The 23,711-nt window shown below is 31.2% G+C and overlaps 1 protein-coding gene across 9 annotated transcripts in view; it reads right to left on the minus strand.

Moving 5' to 3' along the window:
- The window catches only part of LOC107452357 (DNA-binding protein RFX6), a 52,694-nt gene extending 36,820 nt beyond the window's left edge, over positions 1-15,874 (minus strand). For 5 of the 9 annotated variants that reach the window (XM_043049406.2, XM_016068818.3, XM_043049409.2 and 2 more), the window contains exons 1-6: positions 15,617-15,861; positions 4,243-4,334; positions 3,719-3,842; positions 2,897-2,958; positions 1,720-1,794; positions 1,619-1,646 (exon numbers count right to left, since the gene is read on the minus strand). In XM_043049406.2, coding sequence (XP_042905340.1) covers positions 1,619-1,646; positions 1,720-1,794; positions 2,897-2,958; positions 3,719-3,842; positions 4,243-4,319 — 366 coding nt within the window. In that variant the 5' untranslated portion in view covers positions 4,320-4,334; positions 15,617-15,861. Of the gene's footprint in view, positions 1-1,618; positions 1,647-1,719; positions 1,795-2,896; positions 2,959-3,718; positions 3,843-4,242; positions 4,335-15,616 lie in introns of those variants that run through there. The other 4 variants (XM_071182944.1, XM_016068816.4, XM_016068815.3 and 1 more) reach the window with 4 other exon arrangements.
- Between the last annotated feature and the right edge of the window lie 7,837 nt (positions 15,875-23,711).

The raw sequence follows: 23,711 nt of genomic DNA on the forward strand, positions 1-23,711 counted from the left end.
TTGTCGATAACTACCTGCCCCACTTTGGGCGTCATTTGGACGTGATGTGAACACGCTTACCTTGAGAGAATCTCCCACTTCAATTTAAACACGCCTGCTAAGATGGGTAGTCCAAATTGAACAGTTGATTTGCCACTTGTGACTGTATCATTGTACCCCTCTCGCACTGCTGCTACTCAGTCTCGATCACACTCGACGTTGGCCTGTGTACACTCGACTGATAATGGCAACATAGGAGCGACCAAGACCGTGAACTTAATACAGCTCTCATGATTAGCACTACGGTAATACAGCTTCTCCCGGCTTCTCCCAAAATCTATTACATCGAATTCTATTACAGATAAAATCCTAGTGGGGGAGTACTGTAGTGTATCTAACACTTCAAAAATAACAATTCCAATACACTAGTATATGAAGCATATTATAACTCGATTTTATGTTGGGGTACCTTTTCATAGATGAAGTGTCGATAGCTTCTCTCCCAACAATATTATCTTAAGCATAATTGCAAAATGAATATGATTGTTAAATGTTGACAAAAAAATTTAATTATGCTTACAATGAAATAAAAATAGTTTTTGTATTTATAAAATTTTTTCACTCCAGTCCCCTTTTTCCTTACTTGTTTATTCACATGTCATGAAAATGTATAGAAAAGTTGAAAGACACAGAAAGCAAACAATTTCCATTTTATCATTAATTGACAAGTGTTTTTTTGTTTTTTTAAAAAAAAGGAAGAGAATATTAAGTGCTATCGTCTAGATTTTCATGCTTCCCGATAAGCTCCCGGAACAAGTTTGTTTATCGGACTTGATCAGACAGCTTGGCGACATACCTGTCAGCGATATATCTTGCCAAATAAACACCGATTACACAAGAATATATTTCCGTTCTGATGCTTACAGACAAAGTTTGATTCACGTGTTGATTGATGAAAAAATTATGAAAAAGAAAATGTCACTTTTATTTATGTCATGATTTAAAAGCCAAAATTCACGCTTGTTTTTTCCCAGTTTGATTTCAGATTATTCACATCTTAACCTTTTCTTTAAAAAAATCGACAATTCTGTTTAAATGGTTATACTGCACACAAAATTAAAAAAGAAGAAAAGAATTCGGACATAAGTATTTTGCATTTCTTTTTGTGAAAATATGGCAGTGCAGAGCGAAAAAAAGTATGCTACATTTGCAATCCATGTCATTAACTTTCAGGCATTCCATGCTATTATGAAAAAAAATTATAATACAGTGCTTAAATAATTTTTCAATACGATACTATTCAAATTTCAAAATTCCGTGCTATTATAAAAAAAACGGTGATATAGTACGCTAAACGAAAGAAGACATTCCGTTCTGCTATAAAAAAAATGGTAGTACAATACAAAAAAAGTGAATTACATTTCCGGTCAGTATTATTCGGCTTCGGGCATTTCGTACTATTATATAAAAAAAATGAGGAATATTCAGTACTATTTTGTTTTGAGTTGTTCTGGTAATATAGCCGTTTTACACACCCCTAAATGAAATAGAATTCGCTAAAATAGTATTATTTTCAAATCCATGTATATAATAAAGAGTCAATATATGCAATGACTATTTTCACAAAAAGTTTACTCGCCTTTCTTTCGTTGCTTGTTCTGGAAAATCTGAAAAAGAAATATATATATATATATTCTATTTTTGATTTTATTTGCAATTAGAAAAATGGGAATTACTTGCCTCGTCACCCCTTCAGTACTGCACATAGTTGTAAAAACGCCATCTGATTTTATTCCAATTCCACTATAGTGGTATCTGTAAAAATATATATATATATTTTAGTTTCTTCCAATGATGTTTGAAAAATTAAGGTTGCCATTTCCAATAATTCATGGTAAAGATTAATTATTCATGGTAAAGATTAGATATATAAAGCAGTAAATTCATAGGGCTGTACTTTTTTCGTGTTATGGGTTGACGTTTCAAATAGTGGCAACAATTTTACTGAATTCTTTTTTGATGATTCAATTTGATAAAAATTAAATTAGGCTGTGATTGATTGGTATAGGAAACACAAATCAAACAGTAAGAAAAAACAAAGATGTAAATTACTTTGATGCGCAAAAGGCGGCTAAGTGCTTGTGGCATTACTACTTCACGGTTGCTTAACTACAGTGCTGTTTATTCTATCCGACCATTTCGGAAAATTGAGAAAGCAAATAGAAAGTTATTTTTTAGTTAATGTTGTTGATTATTAGAAATGGGCCTATTCCACCAGAAACTACTTTTGCGATTACATTTTTGATTTAAATTCTTTTAAACTTTAAAAAACGAATCGCATGATTAAGAATGCGAAAAGAGGATGTCTATATTTTTCTAAAGTTACTATAAATTCCTTTTTTTCTTCTTCCAAAAGTGAACTTATTCCATCATCCCACTTTCAAAAAAATCGGCCGGTATTAAAAAGAAAATTCAACTCAAAATTTTATAAAATGAAATAAAGCATAAATTTTGTATGATGTTTTTCTTTTGTCTAACTTTAAAGCTGCAAGTCCTGCTGGTAAAATATTAGCCGAAACCCTTAAAAATGTTTGCAAGGTAAGCTGCATAAGTTCAGGCTCTGTTTTGCTTTTAAAAAATCCAATTTTATAATTAATTAAATGTTAGCTCATGTGGTTGTGGTGCTCAATCTTAAAGGATTCTTATAATTTTGATTTATCCCGGTATCCCTCTAAAAAGAATTCTAATTTTTGAGTGATAACTCATCCTTTTAAATAGATTTACTGTTTAGATTATATTTAAGTAGATTTGTCCTAACAATTCAGGAAAATATATCTGGCAATTAGTCTCCTAATACACGAGGAGTTGAAATCAAATTCAAGGACGCCATTTGTAAAGGAAAAAAAAAAGAACTAACTTGGATTGTCCACGTGCACCGAGACGCTTGGATGTGACCTCTGGAAAAGTATTACGGACCAACTGAAATATAAATAAGAATAAGTGCTGGAGAAAGTGTTCAAAAATGAATTTTTTTATGAGCGTTCCTGAACATATTTTAATGATTGAATCCCGAAAATCGTTGCTGAAAAATAAATGACTATATTTGAACAGTTTATTAAATTTCGTTGGCATTCCGATAGTAGTAAAACAACGGAACTAAAATATGAATAAGAATAAGTGCAGTTTAGTGTTCAAAAATGAATTTTTTATGAACGTTTCTAAACATATCCTGGGCCAAGCATTAGGAGAAATTTGCCTTAGTGAAGGATTTTTTGATGGAACTTACCCGCATTTGCGTTACATGGAGCGGTAAACCACGCAAACCTTCCACGGTTCTGACGGCAAGGGGACTCTAACCCATGAATCTGTCAACCACTGAGGATATTTTACGTCAGCATTATGGCCGGTGCAAGCCGGATGCGGAATTCGTATAGACCAGCTATTTCTGTGATTCGAATCCGTTCGAATCCGGTCTACCCCCTGAGCCTTCACGGTTCCGAACTAAGTGATTGAAAAAGAATTCACTGTTTGCATTTGGCACGCATTAAAGCTTGTCTCATTTTCAAGTGCGGAGATGTTTCTCCTATTACTTCGGCTCTGAAGTAAACTCTGCGTCCGAGGAGTTGGAGGCAAGTGTCAACTCCTGGTGAACGAACTACCCACACATTTCCGTATTATTTTCACTGGTGATTATTTAAGGGCGTTCTTAAATTCAAACGAAAAAAACTGAGAATCTTACTTTTCCAAATGTAGCTTTGCATGTGGGTCGCGTATTTTGATTCTTGCAGAAATCTGTATACTGCGCGTACAAAATCTCTCTTGGAAGACACACATCAGGGCATGGAGAACAATTTTCTTTCAACCTGGATAAAAAAATAAATTATTATGTACGAATTAATGCATATTTATTTATCCTAATACAACCTCGATTGGTTTTTATATAGAAGGTTGCTTTCCAAGGTTTTGGATTAGGGTAATGTGCCTAGAATAGAGCAGATTGCTACGGATCTCGTTTTGAAATTAAAAGGTTTGCATGTAAACCGCATAACAAACTTTTTTAGGTTTACATTAAGTTTACATTACTTTTGTTGAGTGAAAATAAACCTTATTTTGCTATCTGGAATGTTTTGCCGAACTTAGCTGCATAGTCTCTGTAACTAATAAGCACCCACATTATTTACTGATAAGTTAGTTATTTTATGAAAGATTTCATTTTCCGATGTACAAAGCTTCAATTGAATTTGAATATCAAAAAGAACATACCACTCAACTGTTATAGAAATGTGCAGTTTTCTTTCTTTCGCAGAAGTGGTCAGTTTCTTCCTCTTTCTTTCATTCATCTCAATTGATCAAAGCTGAAATACAACAGTTATTTATATACCTTCTTCGTAAACATATGTGTATAAAACATTAGGGTATACTCAAACACATTGAAAATTTTATCAGAGCTTAACCACGCATTTTTACTGACCCGTTCTCAATAATATTTTTTTTTAAAGGAAGAGAATTTCATAGCTGCCAACTCTACTAGATTTTTGAGTAGATTACTGGATTAGGCCAGTTTCTCTTGGTCTATTGGTTTAATTAAAATTCTCCTGGTTTTTGAATATTTTTTATTGAAATAGAATTTGTTTACAGATTATTGCTTCCTTACTTGAATAATTAAATAAGTTTTAATAATACATAATGATGCAAACCTCATTTATTAAAAATAGTTCAAAACTTTTTTTTTGTTCGAAAATGTTCAGTTTATTTTTTATTCAGAACTCTCTTTTTAAATTAACTAAAAAACTCTTTTAGCAATCCTTGATGAATTAAATGCCTATTACTATTTGAAATTATAAGTAAACATAGTACATAGCATTTCAAGTAGGTTTAATGTCAATTTTTCTATTTTGATGACTATAAAAAGTCCCTACGTGTAAAATATTTAGTACATACATTATGCAGCAATAATCGTGAAATTTATATTTCGTAAAATCTACTGTATTTTTTCCTATCCGTGTTGGCAGCTTAAATGAAAATTACAATGTCTACAATTATGATAAAATATGCTGGTTTGAGATAAAAACATTAAGATAAAAAACCAAAAGAGTGTACCATTCTTTAGCTACAAATGCTTGTCCGGGGAACTGAGAAGTCGTCCCAGACTAACGGACTACCGTGAATTTCGAGGCTATGCATAATTATTCAGTATTACGAACTTAAGCATCATAAGGTTTGAGAACTGCATTTGTTGCCATTGTGAACTGGGTAATTGTCCTTGGGTATCAATTTGAAAAGGTATTTTTATTGATTTATATTATCTTAATTTTATTTCATTTTCCAGTATTCATTTGTCAAAATTGAATTCAAATAGACCCGGATGTAGCAATTTTTACCTCAATTTCATGATTTGGGTGACACACTCGGTGAGTTAGGCGAATTAGTCACAAAATAATTAAATAACGTAAATAGTTATTTGTGGGTAATTTTTAATGCAATTTTTGATAATATTATCAGAAAATGTCAAATTAGCATAAAAGTAAGATAATTTAGATAAATAAAAGTACAGTTTCAAATGTGTATAAACAACCAGTTGATTATAATGGGCTCCCCTTGAGACGCACGATGACATTTTCGGAAATGACTAACTATGCAATTCTCAATCCACGTTTGTAATCGTTGTTCTGGATCATCCTGTATTCTATACTTCCACAGAAAAAAATAAATAGTCTTAATCTCGAAACCAGTGAAATAGTAAGTTGACTAACTGTCTAAGTTGATCTTAAGTTGAATCACCAAGAAAAGAATTTATCCTGTATGCTAAAAGAGAGCAAAACCGTTGTGACCACCTGTTGTCTTGTATGTTGGCCTAGGAGTGTTATTTAACTAACACTTTATAAGTTGACCCACAAGAAAAAGAAGTTTCATAGAAATTTTTTTTCGCTGTTATGTTGTGTATTAGAATTTAACGGAATTCGTACAGTTTGTCTAAGCCACGGATGGGCAAACTTTCTTGGTCGAGGGCAAAAAATCGAGAAAAAAATTGTTTGGTGGGCCAAGTAAGAACTTCAAAATTTATTTTTAATTTTTTTTTAAAAAAAAGTGATATACAAGTTTTAATTTAAATATTTAGTGGGATGAAGGAAATTGCGATTTCATTTCTAAAAGTTCCTTATATTAAGGTTCGAAGTGAGATGTGCTTATTTNCAAAATTTATTTTTAAATTTTTTTCTTAAAAAAAGTGATATACAAGTTTTAATTTAAGTGAGATGAATGAAATTGCGATTTCATTTTTAAAAGTACCTTATATTGAGGTTCGAAGTGAGATGTGCTTATTTTAAGGAACGAGGCTAAATGCTTGTCTGTTAGTCTACTTCTGAAACGATTTTTCTAAGGTTCATAGTTGAAAACTCTTGTTCACATACATAAGATGAAGCAAACATAGCACTGATTTCCTGGGCATGAAATATTAGATTTTGAAAACTAGGCTTTGGTAATGATTTAGAAAACTGAAACTTCGGCATATTTAGAAACAACTGCTTCAGATGATTATTAGATTGTCCCCTCGTTGGAGCTTAAAATACGTTGTCTGCCACATGTGAAGTACAATTCACCTATATTAGATTCCATAAGTTTGCTCCTCGAAAAAGACAAACGCTAGTTGGAGCCAATCTACGACTATTCTATAAAGAACTTCTTTCAACATTTTACCAATTGAAGCTGTCTGTGCTAACTATTTCCATCAATTTATGTTTTGTAGAACAAAAATAAAGAAAGTAAAAAGGTCATCAGTACTTTGTTAAAAAAGAAAGAGCAGAAATAGCTTTAAACAAAGTCGGCAAGAAAATGGATGTATATTGTTTATATTTATCACGGATCGGCAAGTTAAAATTCTATTCGCGGGCCGGATAAAACCTTCCGACGGGCCACAGTTGGCCCGCGGGCCGCAGTTTGCCCATCCCTGGTCTAAGCTAAGAACTCCTCCCACCGCAAAGTCTGTGCTATGGAAAGTATGGCAAAGTATGTCTATGGATGTGCTATGGAAACAAAATTGGCGCATTTTAGAAAAGGTACTAAAAAAACTAGTAGCTTCATTCTAGGACTAACACAATAGACCGAAGAAAGAGATTCCCTTTCTCTCGCCGAAACCATTCCAAAACAGTGACCCCGGACTCCTGCTGGAAATAGTCATACCTCGTTACCATAGTCACCGCCACAGGCTCAGACGAATGTCTGGGTGAGTTCTTATTTCACACAAATTATAAAATAGTAGAGCTAACTTAAGCCTCTTGGCGTGTAGACCGTATAGTGAAACAAATAACCCATACGTTATGATTATGTATGTTAGAGTAATATGATACAAAAAAAAAATGATTCCTATCTTGTAGTTCCTTATCACAAAAGCAATGCACTGCAAGTGGCACAACTTCACTGCATTAGTTTTAAAATGCACTTCATATGAGTCATTTTTTTATTACCTGAAATGTTTTCTTTTGTAATGTTGTTCAGAAGGGGCCAAACAAACGGAGTTTTTGGAATTAAAGCCCCCTCACACAGTTAAATGAATCATTCAAAAATCAGAATTAAATTAGTTTTTGATCTAATAGTCGGTTACACAAGACAACATTTGTAAGTGTGGAGAATTAGATTAAAGAATATATAAGACGCGAGCATGCGCAATGAATTACGTAACGATTCCCTCCACGTCATCAGATGATATATTGTTGTTGTTTATGTTAATAAAATGTTGTTAATTACGATCTGCCTAATTAATTAAGAACCTCGATGGACATCATTTAGACAATAATAAGTAAGTAAAACGATATAGTGGCCTCACTGCCTGGACGTGCGAAGCAGATCGTAAAAAAATCAACTACGCTGTAAAGAAACCATAATTACGTAAGCATGGATGCTTCAAAACAATTACGAGCTGCTTCCCGGACAAGTTTTACGAAAGCCTTAAATAAGTTAGATAATAAATAAGTTAAATTAGTTAGCCGATACGTCAGGTAAGACTGATTTAGATTTGTTAATAGAATTTTTACGAAATGAAGTTGTATCTGAATATAGATTAAAATTAAGTAAGGAATCATTTTCTTCAGATAAAATTTTAATAGTAAAAAGTATATTAATAAGTATGAAACAGAACATATTGCTTCTTCATGTGAATTGTTTAATTCTAATAAGAATGAAAATGAATGCATAAATAAGTTTAAGAAATTCGATACGAATATGTCAAGGGCGCCGGCAGAATAATATTAAAGGGGGTGCAACCCTCTGACAAACCCTCCCCCCCAAAAAAGAAGAAAAAATTAAAAAATATTCTGTTATTACATTTTGTTTTGTTATTACATATACTTTCATCTGTTAATTTTTTTCACGATTCATTTCCTCTTGGTTATAAAAATATTTAAAAAAAAGGTACAAATTTCTTGTACTTGCAAATTTTGCCACGAGAAACTGTATTGATGGCGCTGGCATAGCTACACTAAAACTTGCAGGTTCTTTTTCAAATTTTCATAATGTGAAATGATTTTCACTAAACTTTTCTTGGCATAAAACAAATTTATTTAAACACCTACTATGCCACATCACATACATAAAATTAAGTATATAGAAATATTTACAAATCACATCGTCAAAAAGCGCTTCGCTCCTTCCTCCCACATACTAATCCTTTTTTTCACCACTCTAATAGAAGAGAGATTCTTTTTTAATTAATTCTTAAGTTTTGTTCATATCTCGCAGCGCCATCTAGTGGTGGCAAACCTTACAGCTACTGACTTTGAAACACATATAACTACAATCAGTAGTTTCGTATACCAACGTGTTTGTGGCTGGCTAAGCAGGTGGCGTTCAAAAATTGATTCGAGATAAATATCCTATAGCTGTGTTTTTTCATTGCGACAATCATGTATTAAATGTCGTGATCAACGACTTAAACCGCGTTAAGGAAGTACAGAATACTATAGGGACAACGAAGGAAATTATTAGGTTTTCAGAGAAGTACCTTGCGACGAAAAGAAATTCCTAACATCCCTTTACTCTGTGAAACACGCTGGTCAGAAAAGTACAAGAGTACCATACGATTTTCTGAAAAGTTTGTTACAATTATAAAAGCTTTTGAGCTCCTTACAGAAAAAGCGGCAAACAAAAACACCAAAGTGAAAACTAATATACTTTTATCAGCTTCTACAACGCCAATATACATTGTATCATTTTTTGTTATTGCTACTTATTCTGTCAAACTTAAATCTGTGTGCCATCAGTTGCTAAAAGTAAACACAGATCTAAGAGAACTAATTGATTATGTAGTCATATTGATAGATGTGCTGCAAATTCATCAAAACAATGCTTCTGAAGAGTTTACTCTGCAAGACTGAAACTGAAGAGTTTACTAAAGAAGGCAATTTTCACGAAAGCAGAATACATTTGCAAAGAATTAGGCATTGAAATGAATCGACCTCGAGTGGCATCTAGACAAGTTCATATATCGAATGTGCCTTCTGAAAACGCAGAAGAATTTTTCAGTAGGTCAATATTTATTCCTTATTTGGACTCCATTATATCTTCGTGGACAGACCGTTTTTCTTCTGCACAAAGAAAAGCATTTTCACTCTTACAGCTTTCCCTGAATGCGATGAACAAACTGGACAAAGCGTCATATCTTGAAGTTTTAGAAGATATATATACTATGTATAAAGATCTGCTTTCATCGAATTTCATCTCTGAAACTACAACGTGGTACGAAATGTGGAGAAATAGAGAAAATTCTTACGAATCCTTACGATTTAGTTATTGAGGCCACACCGTTTTATCCATCTGTTGCGGAAGCAATCAAAATTGGCCTAACTCTAGCAGCTACTACGTGCACTATTGAAAGCACTTTTAGTACTATGTGACGCATCAAAACATGGAATCAGTCTACAATGTCTTACGAGAGATTAAGAAGTTTGTGCATGCTCAGTGAGTATAAGAAAAGAATCAAAGATGACTCAGAATTCATTGAAAAAGTTGTAAGCAGATTTGGACAGCAAACAAGATGATTAAAATTCTTATTTGATTAAACAATTATTTAATTGTTTATGTATCTATAATTACTTAATTATTTGTTTTGGAATAAAAATATTTTAATAAAATTTTTTTTATAACAAAATTGTTTTTCTGTATCTCTTTAATTGCTTAAAAAAAAAGCCAGGGGGTGCAAGTGCACCTCCTTGCACCCCTCTGCCGGCGCCCTTGGAATATGTGTATATTTTGTGATAAAGCACATACATCTGAGAGTTGCAGAAAATTAGCATCTATGACCTTGGAAACCAAAAAGGAAATAATTAAGAAAAAGAATGTTTGTTTCGTCTGTTTTAAAAAGGGTCATAGAGCTAATACTTACGAAGTAAAGTATGTTAGATGTTTAATTTGTAATAATAGACATTTTTCTATTTTTTGTCCTGATAATCCGAAAAATAAGATCGATAATGTTTCGAATGAAGAAAACCATGAAAACAAAATAAGTACGTTAAATAATCAATTTCAACTCTCAGACGTATTGCTTTAAACTTTAATTGTAAGAGTGCATAATGGTAAAAAGGAAATGTTAATTCGTGGAATTATAGATACTGGTAGTATGAGAAGTTATATTTCTGAAGATGTTGCATAACGTATGAGTTATATGCCTATAAAACAAGTAGAAATTAAGCAATCACTTTTTGGTAGGGTCGAAACTGAAGAAAGTATGCAAAATGTATATAATGTAGAATTAAGTAGCATTGATAGGAGTTATAGATGCAGATTTGAAGCTTTAAGTCAAAAACAAATCTGTTCTGATATTAAACAGATCCCACATGAGGTTAAAGAGTTACGAAAACTTAATATTAAAATAAGTGATTTGGAGAAAGAATTTTGTAATTTTGATAAAGGAATTAAGTTGTTGATAGGGGCAGATATTGCCGGAAAATTATTTACGGGTAGAATAAAAAACTTGAGTGCAGGACCTTGTGCGATTCATACTAGGCTAGGGTATACTTTAATAATTGGGAAGTTAAATGTTGGCAGTATGCCAAAGGGGGAGAGCGAGGGTTCTTGTTTCATTTCTTCACTTCTCGTGAAGGAATGATTTATGGAAATGAGACGCATTAGGAATTACGGATCCAGAGATAGACAAAACAAAAACTCAGTTGGAGGAAGAAACATTAAATCATTTCGAGAATACCATTCAAGTCAATTTGGAGGGGAGGTATGAAATATCTTTACCATGGGTTTTAGACAGCTCGCTTTTGCCTGATAATAAAAATNGGGCATGAAATATTAAATGATCATGGGTAAAAGTACCTTTCCCGTCAGGCTAACCGTTGGAGGTTCTCGTGGTTTTCCTCTCTATGTAACACAAATGTGGGTTAGTTCCATCAAAAATTAATCCACGAAGGCAAATTTCTCCCAATACTTGATCCAGGAGATCCCCTGTCTACTGGATTGGGTTCAAAATAACAAGGCTACAGAATTGAGCATTGGTAGTCGTAAGCCCTGCTCAACGACGGTTATAAAATAAAATAAATTTTTCTGACTGCAAATTGTGCTTCATTTAAAAAAAAGAAAATATTAGTTATAGAGTGTGGAAAGAAAGATTCAGTAGGCAAATCTGTAATACAAGAAATATCCTACTCTCCCCTTCCTTCTAAAGTAGGCCTACATCTTAACAGTAAAGAATTTTATTGCTGAAATATTATCATGCCAATGTATCTAAGTGCTTTGAGTAGGTGTAGTTCGGTATAAAAAAGATCATTTTCGATGTTACGATGATAGGGTGAAGAACTGTAATAAGTAAGTTAAAATTTTTTTATTCTTTTTAAATGAATTTTTATTAAAATATGCACTATTAATTTTATAATTTTTTTTCCGTTCATTTAGTCAACAAAAAATGTTTATTCCCGATACTACGTTTAATTAAACTATCGAATTTTATTTTATTTCATAACCGACATTCAACTCCTTACTCCTCAACGTTCAATTCCGTAGTCGCGTTATTTTGAACCCAGAAGACAAGGAAACTCCTGCATCGAGCATTTTATTTTACCGTCGATGAACAGCTGACCCAATTTTGGGTTTACGACTTCTAAAATTCAACTCCGTAGCCTTGTAATTTTGAACAAATCTAGAAGACAAGGAATCAGTACCCCCATATGTATTATTTGTTATGGTTACATGGAGGACTTTGTGACTCGACATATTTAATGTGCATCAGTTGCCATTTACGTCTTCAGCCGGCGGGGATTGAACCCACGACCTCTTGGACATGGCCCCAGTACCCTACCAGCCAGGCTATCCCGGCCCTTGCATCGAGCATTGAGGAAACTGGCCTCCATAGAAAACTGTTTGCTGTAACTGACCCGCATTTGTGTTACATGGAGATGAAAACTTCCCGCTGTTAGCCCGATGGCAATGGGTTTCGAACTTTTGATCCGTTTACCACTAAAGGTAATATGTATAGATTAACCACAGTATTCAAATCTGGGTTATACCTCATTAGGAAGGCTATTTTTGGTTCTATTTTAGGTTTTATTTTCAGTTTAGAACTAAATAATAAAAAGCGTATTAATATATTTGCTATTAATTATTTAGCGTATACATTAACGTAGCATGTTATTATTAGTAAGTATAATTTTCTATGTTGATAGAATGTGTTTTCTACCGTGTTGTTTTTATCTTTGGATTAATTATTATTTAACAAATTCTTTCTTTCAAATTTAAAACATATTTTCATATTCAGTCGGATTGTCGAACTTTAATTTTGTGAATTTTTTTATTTTGCTAATTTTTCCGAGGAACCAAGAACGTTTTTGAAATTTCTTCGTAAAATAACTTCCAAATAGCGAAATGAATTTTTGTATATAACGAACTTTTCTTTGAGGTCCACTTTCACTATTTCACAAAATATTTTAGAACATAGTGGGAGAAATGACCTTGAATTATTTTTCGAAGTCACTGCTCTATGTAATGTTTTACTTCTTTCTCTAAAAAGTTAAATTAGAGAAGGAAGTAAAATCCCTTTTTGTTTGCATTTCAAACGAAATTAAAACAAAATTAAACGGATTTTATCAGTAGCAATAAAATTCATGTTGTAATGCATGTTTAAAATTACTTTTATTATAAATGCAACTATAATTTTAAATATAAATTTTGTTTTTTTCATTGTATGTATATGGTAGTATAACGCTGGATAATGTTTTGCTCGATTCTTGCTTTCCATGCAGATTTCTTTTATGGTTAGGATTTATAAAATAAATGGTAGAGTTCACAAGATGCATCCACTGCCATTTTAATTATGTCTAGGATTTATGAATTTAAAGCCTGTTTTGTGTTGTTCGAGTATTTTCAAAGGTTATTTTCTATTTAACAACTTTTAGATATAACGAACTTTGTATCGAGATTTAGAGACTTCGTTAAATAAAGGTCCGACTGCATTCTTAAAAATATCTTTTAAAGTAAAGTTTAATTTAAAAGTTGATTTAAAATAAAATTCAAAATTTACCTGATTTAAACCGTAATGATAATTTAAAAAAACAACATTTATCTATCTTCCAATCGTATGCCTTGTTCATTTTAAATAATTTAATTTATAATAAAAAATCCGGGTTTGGCTGGACTCACGTTCGTGAGAACGGGATTTCGAATAAAGCCTGCCGAAGACTCCTTGCGTAGCAAATGGTGCACGTTGAATTTGTCGGGTCGGTCACAAAGTCCTCCATGTTCACATCACAAATTATACCACTGGATTGGAGATTAATCGCTCTCTGATTCAGGTAAAAATTACGATGATTGAATAGATGTATGAATGGGTCCGTCCCATAAAACGGGTGTGACGTATGGGTGTGGCAAAAGTTGAATTCTCGGCTATAGGTGTTGCCACTGGAAATAATCGCACCCCAGTGTTTCATTGGCCCACGACAACAACAACATAGGGGCTGTTCAAAAAGTACGTACACAAAAATTTTAACCCCCTTCGTACAAGGTCTTACTCCCCCCCCCTCTTAGAGTACGTATATTTTATTAGTCTACCCCCCTTTTTCATAAAAATTAAAATAATTATGTTTTAAATAAAATTAAATATTTATTTAATATAATTTATTAATTTAAATTATTTAAACAATAACACCGAACTTTATGTACGTACTTTGTATAATACCTCCCCCCCCCCTTCGGGATGTATGTACTTTTTGAACTGCCCCATATGTACTTCTAATTAATAATTTTCTTGTAAGTGAACATCAATAAAATATTTTCAAAAAAAGTGAAGTTCATTAAAAAAAATGATATTATATTTAAGAAATGACTATTTTTCTCGATTAATTAGGAAAAATCTATTAATAACTTTTCGCAGCTGGCTCTAATGAGAATAACTAATTGAAATTCCTTCAATATTTTCATAACAAGATACAATAATAATATGTTGAGTTTGTTAATATGTTACAGATTATGATGTTATCATAACACATCTTATCTAAATAACAAACAATTAAGATTGCTTCTTATATAATTTTAGTTCAATTATTTGACCATTTTTAACTCAATCACAAGCAGATCCGATTGCTTAGTGAAAAGCTTTTTCGGTGCTATAAATGGGGACAACATAATTTTGAGGCTATTCATGGAAGCTCTGTCAACGAATACATCAAAATAAGTCGCTTAAAACTTGAATGAACCCTTTTTCTTTGACATTAAAGATCTTAAATTACACTAGAGTTAGAGGTAAACCTGGAGTTAGCCTAAAATCAGATAGCTTGACTGTGTGGGGAAGAGAATTTTAAAATCCTAAGAACGTTAGTTGATGTTTTTGCTAATTTCATCTATATTTGTTCTTAAAATTGTTTTTTTTTTCTTGCTAGTCATTAATTGTTAGCCTTTTTTTATTAATTGTTAGTCGTTTTTCCGTTAATAGTTAGCTTATTTTTTTGTCAGTTATCCTTTGTTAATTTGCTTTTATAACTATTAATTGCATAACTTATTGTTAGCTATTATTTCCTTATGTAAGTTAATATTTGGCTTCCTCTGTTTATTAAAATTTCTTACTTGTTTTAACATTATGAAATTGTCATGATTAAGATGTCAGACACACTCACCAGTATGCCGAAAAATTATATATAAATTACGAAATTAAGAAAATCAATAAGTTAAATTTACTGCACTGAAAGTATATAGAACTCATAAAATAAGTTCAAAATGTAGAGAAAACATGGCAAAAATTTTAAAATAAAAATGAAAGAAGAAATCATTTAAGAAAATTCTAATATTGTATCAATATAGTCAAAGCAAAATATATCAATACAACAGTGTAAGGAGCATTCAAAAAAAATCTTTTGTAATAAAATAAAAATAACACATTAAGTAATAAAAATCACGTAAAAAAATGGAAAATAAAAAGTAAAGAAGAAATTATCTACTTTTGAATTTATATATGTATATATATACATTTAATTTAATTTACACTTTTCTCGTAATAAAAAAAAAGCATTATAATTTTTATTATATGTTTTCTGAAATTTGGTGGCACACCACAGTGCCGTTGCACTGTGATAAAGAATCACTGGTCAAAACTATACATATAGATGACCAAAACATACTTTTAAACATGGAAAATGTAAATTGTTTTAAAATTTACCTTTTTTCTTCTATTAAGCTCTTCAATTTCAAGTGAGGAATTAGTACTTACTGTTCATCTAGAACTTATAAAAATTTGTCAACCGTAAATAATTCTGTCACTATAATATCAGCTACTGAAATGCATTTTCAAAACGTATTAATACCTCGAATTAATTTTACTACACACCTGGCAATCGACAATGGTACTTATAAAAATAAAAGATTGGTTTCAATAAAAGTTCCAAACACACAAATAAAATGAAGGAAGGCTCTTATCAAAGCTTGTTTGACAAAATTATTCACACTATTGTATCTTATCTTAAGTTTGTAAAGAAAGATAAGTCTCACTGTTACACTTTTAGTGTAATGTCACTCATTTAAATCTTACCTTCTAATTATTTTCATCGCACCCTTTATTTCACATTAATATATTTGATGCATTTCTTTTTTACATTATGTTCATATTTACAATGGATTCTTCCTCATTTAAACATCAGTTTAAGCTTTATTTTATACGAGATTTAGTTTATTTGATGCATTATTCTTTCCATTATTGATATGTGCAACGGATTCTTCTTAATTTAAACATCAGTTTAATCTTTATTTCACATGAGTTTTAATATATTTTATGCATTTCTTTTTTCCATTATGCTTATATTTACAATAGATTTTTCATAATTTAAAAATCAGCTTACCCTTTATTTCACTCGAGTTTTAATTTATTTGAAGCACTTTTTCCCCATTATGTTCTTATTTACACCACTATTGTTCTTATTTTATTCATGGGTGCTTGGTGTGATGTATGCTAGGTAGCAGTTTCAAATTAAAACGAAATATCTCAAATCTTGAATTCGTGTTTCTTTTTTAAGTGTCTTCTTCAAAAATTTACAAAATTTTTCATTATTAATTTGTTAACTTTTGATGAACTTAGTTTTTTTGAAATGTAAAACCTAAAATAGCAAAACATCAGCATTTTGTATGAAATTCTAAAACACTTAATGACTTTCATCTCTTACGATGCCTCAAATTTTCAAAATTCTAATTAAAGCAGTAAAAATTAAACTCAGTTTTATATACTTTAGTTTTTTAAATTTAGTAACTAATAACAACCAAATATTTACAAATTAACTTGAACCCATTCCTATGTTTCATGCAAATATACTCGTATTTCAGAATACTTTTTACAGTAAAAATCCTAATAATTCATAAAAAAAAATTAGAGCTATCTATTAGGAAGGATAATAAACTGGTCTTTCCCTAGTGCTTTATTTTCATTTAATAAATTAATAAACTTGAGAGAATATTTATCTGACTTCACTTTAATTGCCTGCTGCATAATTAAGAAACTGTCTTTATTTGGCCATTTTAAACTTTTTCAAAAGTACCTGAAGCTTATCATTGCATATTTTGCTTTCATTTTCGTGCCTCAGTTTTTGTCATTGTTTTCATCAAACTTAATTTTGGATTTATGTATTTCTATAACAATCAAATATTTTCTAAAGTTCCATAAGTATATATAAAAAGAAAATTACTTGTAGAAACGCTCTATTAATCCAATATCTTTGTCTTAATCTGGTTGGTTGGTGTTGGTTGGTGTCGTATCCTCTATTGAATCATATTCAGTGGTGTGCTTGAATAGTTTTTGTTATTTCTATGGCATTAAAAGAATACAAATCCTCTTCTGTGGGGTAGTTTAAGAGGTGAAGGCCTGCAGCGACTGCAGGGCAGTTAAAAACATGATATGGTGTCAGTTCCACATTAAGACAGTTTTTGTCTTAATCTGAATTATTAATAAAAGAACTAAAACTATTCGTATTCTAACAACGTTTAAATACCCTGCTAGACCTTGAATGCGACTAGGGAACCCAATACATTTTGGCCAGATTTCTATCTTAAGTGCTTTACTTTTTAAGGGGGCAAAAAGATCTATGCAAATATTCTGGTATCCTTTAAGGACTTTCTAAGGTCGATCTTACTTAAAATCGTCTTTTTGTCAGATTAAGATAATAAAAGCAACGTTTTATGTCGAGCTTTGGAGTAAGAGTATTAAAACACTTAACAAAACTGCACACATTTGAAAATTTCTTATTATTGCTTAATAAATATGCGTTGTCGAGAAAGTCACGATAAGTTGAAGGTTAAATGAAAAAAGTAGTGAAAAACTGTTTGGTATAACAAACTGGTTCATGTAAGCATGAATAAACATTGCGTAATAATTCCTCTTTTTTATCAAGCCAATTTTTCTTAATTCAAAGTTATTTTGGACAAAAAGGTGTACATTTAGTTCTCCAACAAAGTCCGTTAAACCCTGTAATCGCAGAGTGCACAAAAGAGCTGTCTTAATTGTATTAGAAATGTTGCTTTAAATTAAAACTTAAAAAAAAAATATATATCGTGTTTATTCAGTTTAGAAAATGGTTTAATTTAGGAACACAAACAGATAAATTTATTTTTTCTTTAAAAAAATAAAGCAATTTTTCATGAGGAGTTTGATATTTAAAATGCAAGTATCTGGAAAATATGGTGACTAAAGTTAAACTTTATAAAAAATTTTTTTATAATATTGACTACACTCAATATTTTAAAGAAATCTATTCGCATAGAGTATCTCAGAAAATATGGACTCCCTAAAAGGTGACCCGGGATCGAATCCCAGCAATATTTGGTAGATACGAACTCTGCACGTTTTCAAGGTTTTCTTTTCCATGTAACGCAAATACCATCCTAAAATCGCCCAATTTCTCCCAATACTTAATGCAGTTTTGGGATTTCAAAACATGTAAATAATATTTTATTCTTTTAAGTAATATTTTATTTTAGATGGGCAAGCATGAGAAGGTGAGTAATTATCGCTTATGCAAAAAATTATTGAATAAACTATGTAAAAGTATTTTTCAATCTCAAAACTAAATTCAAAACTCTAATCTTAACTTTATGCTAAAAACCACCCTACGAAAGAATGAAAGTATAAATTTTTGAGAAATAAATATTTTGATTAACATTTTAGAAAAGATACTTTTTGTATTAGGGTTTACCTTCGAGATTTATTTTACTCATCGAAGCAGTGTCTTCAATCGTTCAAGGGTCTAATCTTAGGAAAAATGAACTAAAAACAAATCTAACCACTCTGATTAAGTTTTGATCTAATGATCGGATTTTCACGTTCTAGGACTCATTCTTAATGGCTGGAAGGGGTAAAGACAAATATGCTAATTAATTAGTGCTTACGATATTTTAGGTTACGAAATTAGATACAAAAATTTTCTTTCTATAATGAAGCATATTTTTTTTCGATGTTTGACCATGAAATTATAGGGGTGGTCGCAATCTCGGGGCCCCAGTATTTTGGTCAGGAGAGAGGTCCTGGTTTGTTTATTTTACTTTTGGGACATTGTTTTGAGGACTTTTTAAGGGAATTTGCTTATTAACTTTTTTTGTCTAAAGATAATTTTATGCAGAAAACAATTTTAATAAATACTTATTATTTTTTATTTAAAAATGGTTGAAAATTTTTGAATTATAAACTATGCAAATTTTGAAAAACATAATTTTACTTGGCAAAATACAAAATTTGATCGAAATGAGTCAAATAGCTCTTGAAAAATCGAATTTAAAATATGTGACTTTTTTTTAACCTCCTTGGAACTATTCAACCGATTTTGCTCAAGTTTTGCAATTTGAAATGCAAAATTATACTTTTTAAAATGAGGGAAACACATTTACATAAAAAAATTACCTTACAATTTGAAATTTATTTCGATCATTATTATCTGAAATAAAAAAAAAAAAATACTTACTAAAATATTTTTTTGCATCGAATTATCTTTGGAGGAAAAATTTTAAATATGCGCAAAAATTTTTCCTAGCTTAAAAAAATTTCGAGCTATACTGAAATACGCAAAAAATAAAATTAACATTAAACGGTCCAAACTTTGTTCTGCTCTCTTGAGCAAATTATTAGGACCTTATTTCCTAGATTCCGACTGCCCCATTTATTTTGTGAGTTAAAACTACAAATACGTACATTTTGAGGTGTGTTTTTGTAACTTGAAATATTCTCTGCATAACTTGATCAGCATATTTGAGGTCCCCCCTTTTAGCCATTAAGATTGAGTTAAGACTAGTGTTTGTGGAGCACTGTACATCATTTATTTACAATAGACAATATTTTAACTTCAAAACTTACACACAAAGACAACGATACAATTTCAATTTATTATTTTTTTAATAGCTTCTTATGTACTAAAAATTTTAATTTTTAAAGTGGAACTAGTATTAACGTTTTCAATAATTTACTTAAATTCTTGAAATTTTAGGCATTTATAATGGGTTTGCAGGGAGTGAAGCGAGCAAGGTTTATTCAGAGCAAATCATAGAAGATTGCATAGTAATCTTCGAGGATCGGGGAGCATCAGCAAAGAGTGGATTTCAGCTCACTAGTTCATATTTTTTTGACGATGTAATTAAAAAACAAAATTCCAACTTTCAGAAAACTATTTGAAAAAGTTACCAAAAAAGTGCAATCTTACAAATAAGAATTTTGAATTTGATTTATTCAGAATTCTTTTAATTTCGTGTCTTAAAAGTGCTAAAAAGTAAAGAAAAAAAATATTTCTTTCCAATTCAAATTTTAAAGAATACAATATTTCAATAGCAAAAATAATAAAAACTAGATACTTTTATCTTACAGATGTGAATTTTTAAGCAATTCGCTACTTAATTTAGATGTATTACTTAAAATAGTGTATCATTGTTGTAGTTTTGTTATTAATAATATATTGATTTTTTATAACCTGGATTTTCCCAGAACTGAGAGTAACAGAAAGAAACAGAATCCTGATTTATTTATGACACGCATATATAATGAACAGAGTAACTGCGTTTCTTGTGAAACGTGATGTAGGAGAACCTTCTCTAGAGGACATTCAAATAATTAATAAAATCTTAAACAGCATATGTGTAGATTTACATTTTCTTCCATCTGGGAACTCCGAAATTCTGATTCGCGAATGGGATGGCGCACAGCATCCTCCTGTGATGTTTCATTTTATTTGACATCTGGAACGGGACGTGGTGATAGGACCTGCTATCTTACTTTAGTTTCATTTGGTGTTGAAGGCAGATTTTCGTTTTCAAATGGTTTTATTTGTCATGATGGATCATAGTATAGTTTCATGAGCATCACGGTATCCGTAGTTTTTTTACGCTTAGTGGAACGTCTTCGATCTCATAGGTAACATTAGAAACTGCTCATTTTAAACTATAAGTTCCAAAATATTTTTACAATAACTTTTCAGACAACCCAAGCTTTCGAACAGGATTAAAAATCCAAACAAGCTATCCTGGTGTATAAAAGACCGGTCGGTGATATGAATTGCGTCTCATCTTCTGTATAGAATGTACGCAGACGAGCAAGTTGTTTCGCTTCTTCTGCTTTACAAACAAGGTAAGGGACATTATTAGTCTTAAACCTAAATTAATGAGGAAACATACGGTTTAAAGTTGTTTGAGCTTCATAGGTAAGATAATAGGAAATAGGTAATCATAAGTAATAGGAGAAGGTAAAATGGCGTGAGACCAAAAGTTTCCAGTTTGGTGGTGATATAGGGGAAAATGACGAAAGGTTAAATAATATCCCAGTCTTTTTGATCAATGTCAACATACATCAATACCATATCAGCCAAAGGCTTCTTAACTTAGGGGATAGAGCGTCCGCCTTCGAATGATGTGAACTTGGTTCGAATCCCAGCTATAGATGGTCAAAAAAAATTCCGCACCCGCCTCGCAATGACCACAGTGCTGTTTTAAAATATTCTCAGTGCTAGACGGATCTTGAATTTAAGTCTCTTTGCAATCAGGTTAACCGTGGAATATTTTCAAGGTTTTCCTCTGCATGTTAAGCAAATGCGGGTTAGTTCCATATACCCAAAAATTGAGTCGGCTGTTCAACGACGGTAAAAAAAATAAAATAAAACGTATTGCTAAATGTTTCTGTCTAAGGATGGTAGGCTGTGGTAATTCGATGTTTAACATTAGAGTTTCTTAAACTATTCTGCCACATCCGAAAGGAATACAGCTCCACAGTGTGAGATTAGGACCATCAGAGAACCCTGCTTTAACAGAATATCTTCAAGAGCTATCTCTGAAGCTTCGGCATTGAGGTTGTTGAAAATCTGGGGAAAGTCAGTGCACACTGCGATTCGTATAAATCCCTTTAAGTGATTTCAGAAAGCGTCCTAGTATATTGATTCTCTGAAAGGGTGCTTCAGTTGGCATTACGCTTCCAGGTGGCATTTTTGGCGCTTTATAATGAGATACGATTTATTTAACAACGTCTAAGTAACGTCTCGGACCTTTTTCTTATTCGATCTAACGTTTTTGCAAAAGTCAGATAATCTAAAGCGTCGTGAAAATATAAAAAAAATTTTTTTGATGTAATTGACGGGGAACAATCGGTAGCCACTGTTATCCCACCGATTCCGCATAAGAAGTTCGTCTTCCATTATTTTAAAAATTGCATCATGCCTTTTTTTTTATTTATTTTATTTTTCATAGCAATTATTCCCTCTTCTTTGTTTTGTTCTTCTTCAAGATTCGAGATGACTGTAGTCTGTATCATTTTCTGTTATCATTTTCTGATGGTAATGGTTATCGTGATAGGCTGTCTGCATCTTTATGTCTGCTTCCGGATTTGTAAAAAATTATGACATCGGAACTTTCCAGAATGAAATTAAGATTAATACTGTTAACCTATTGAATCTGAAATTTTAAATTTTGATCAGCACAATGTTTTAAAATTAAAAAAGCAAAAATACAACATGTTCTTAATTGCATATTTGGCAAAAATCGATTTACTGTAGAAATCGCTAATCATTTGTATGCTACATTTTTTCTTCCCTTTTTTGGTAAAATAGATCAAATTTTAAGCCAAAATGAATAATTTTTAAAACCTAGCAGCAGATTATAAAATTATTTTGCATTTACGAGGTACCAGATAAAAGTATTATTTGATCACATTTCAAATTATAGCTAGTGAGCAGTATGCTTAAATATACATGAATAGAATATATTAAATGCTAATATATACATTTATATAGTATAAAGAATTAATTTCATTACTTGAAAACCAGGTGCCAATACGTTTCACAGTAAAATGGTTTTATCTCTTAAAAAAACTATTTTTAAAGAATTAGTTTCTTATTTCTTTCATCGTTTAAGAAAGCATAATTTTGGATTTATATTTGTTAGTCACAGTTTAAAATTGCAATGAAACATTATTAATACAAGTTCGTTTTAAGTAATCTTTACGAAAGCTTTGCAACCTAAGAATATCGAGTCCAGTGGATTTTTTCTTTCAGGACAAAAAGATTAAAACTATAAAAATATCTCACAATATGCAAAAAATTTAAATTCATGTAATAAATAAAAAGTTTGTTTTAATTATTTGTCCTTTTTTATTATTTTGACGAATAAGTTCGTTATAGGCTATATTCTAAGTACAAGGCTAAATATAGATGGACCTCTCTAACGCAAAACCGCTTAACGTGAAATAAGGCTTTACATGAATCACATGTTTGGTTCCGTGACTCAATTATTGTTACATTTTATGTGTTTAACATGAAATTTTGAAGTTTAATATCGCTTAACATGAAGGAAACTGGACACAGCCCAGATAATAAGCATAATCCCAATCATTCATTTTGAGAAAGGCTTCTTCGTTTTTCAGAAGTAGCAGATGGGCAAATAAATAAAATAAAGTAGTTAAAATCCTTAAGCTTATTTCATTGGTTCATAATATTTTTGTTTGCATACATTATTGTAGTACATAATATAGATTAATAGTAAGTCACATATTTTTTTTCATAATGCATCGGTTAAAACGAAATTCGGTTAACACAAAATAGTCCCGCCGTTTTCGTGCAAACGCATTTTCTTTCGTTCTTTGAAGCTCTCCGATTTCAAAAGATTCAGATTCCCTGTTTCTCTCTATATATGTTCTTTTTTTAATATTTTATTTTGAATTTTTTTTTGTGCTGTTTTTATTAGATTAAATTATGCTTACTAATTATTCTTATTGAGTCGCTGCTCTTCACGCATTCATATATTTTATTTTG

The sequence above is a fragment of the Parasteatoda tepidariorum genome, chromosome 7 (genome assembly GCF_043381705.1).
Source record: "Parasteatoda tepidariorum isolate YZ-2023 chromosome 7, CAS_Ptep_4.0, whole genome shotgun sequence".
In the NCBI taxonomy this organism is placed as follows: domain Eukaryota; kingdom Metazoa; phylum Arthropoda; class Arachnida; order Araneae; family Theridiidae; genus Parasteatoda; species Parasteatoda tepidariorum.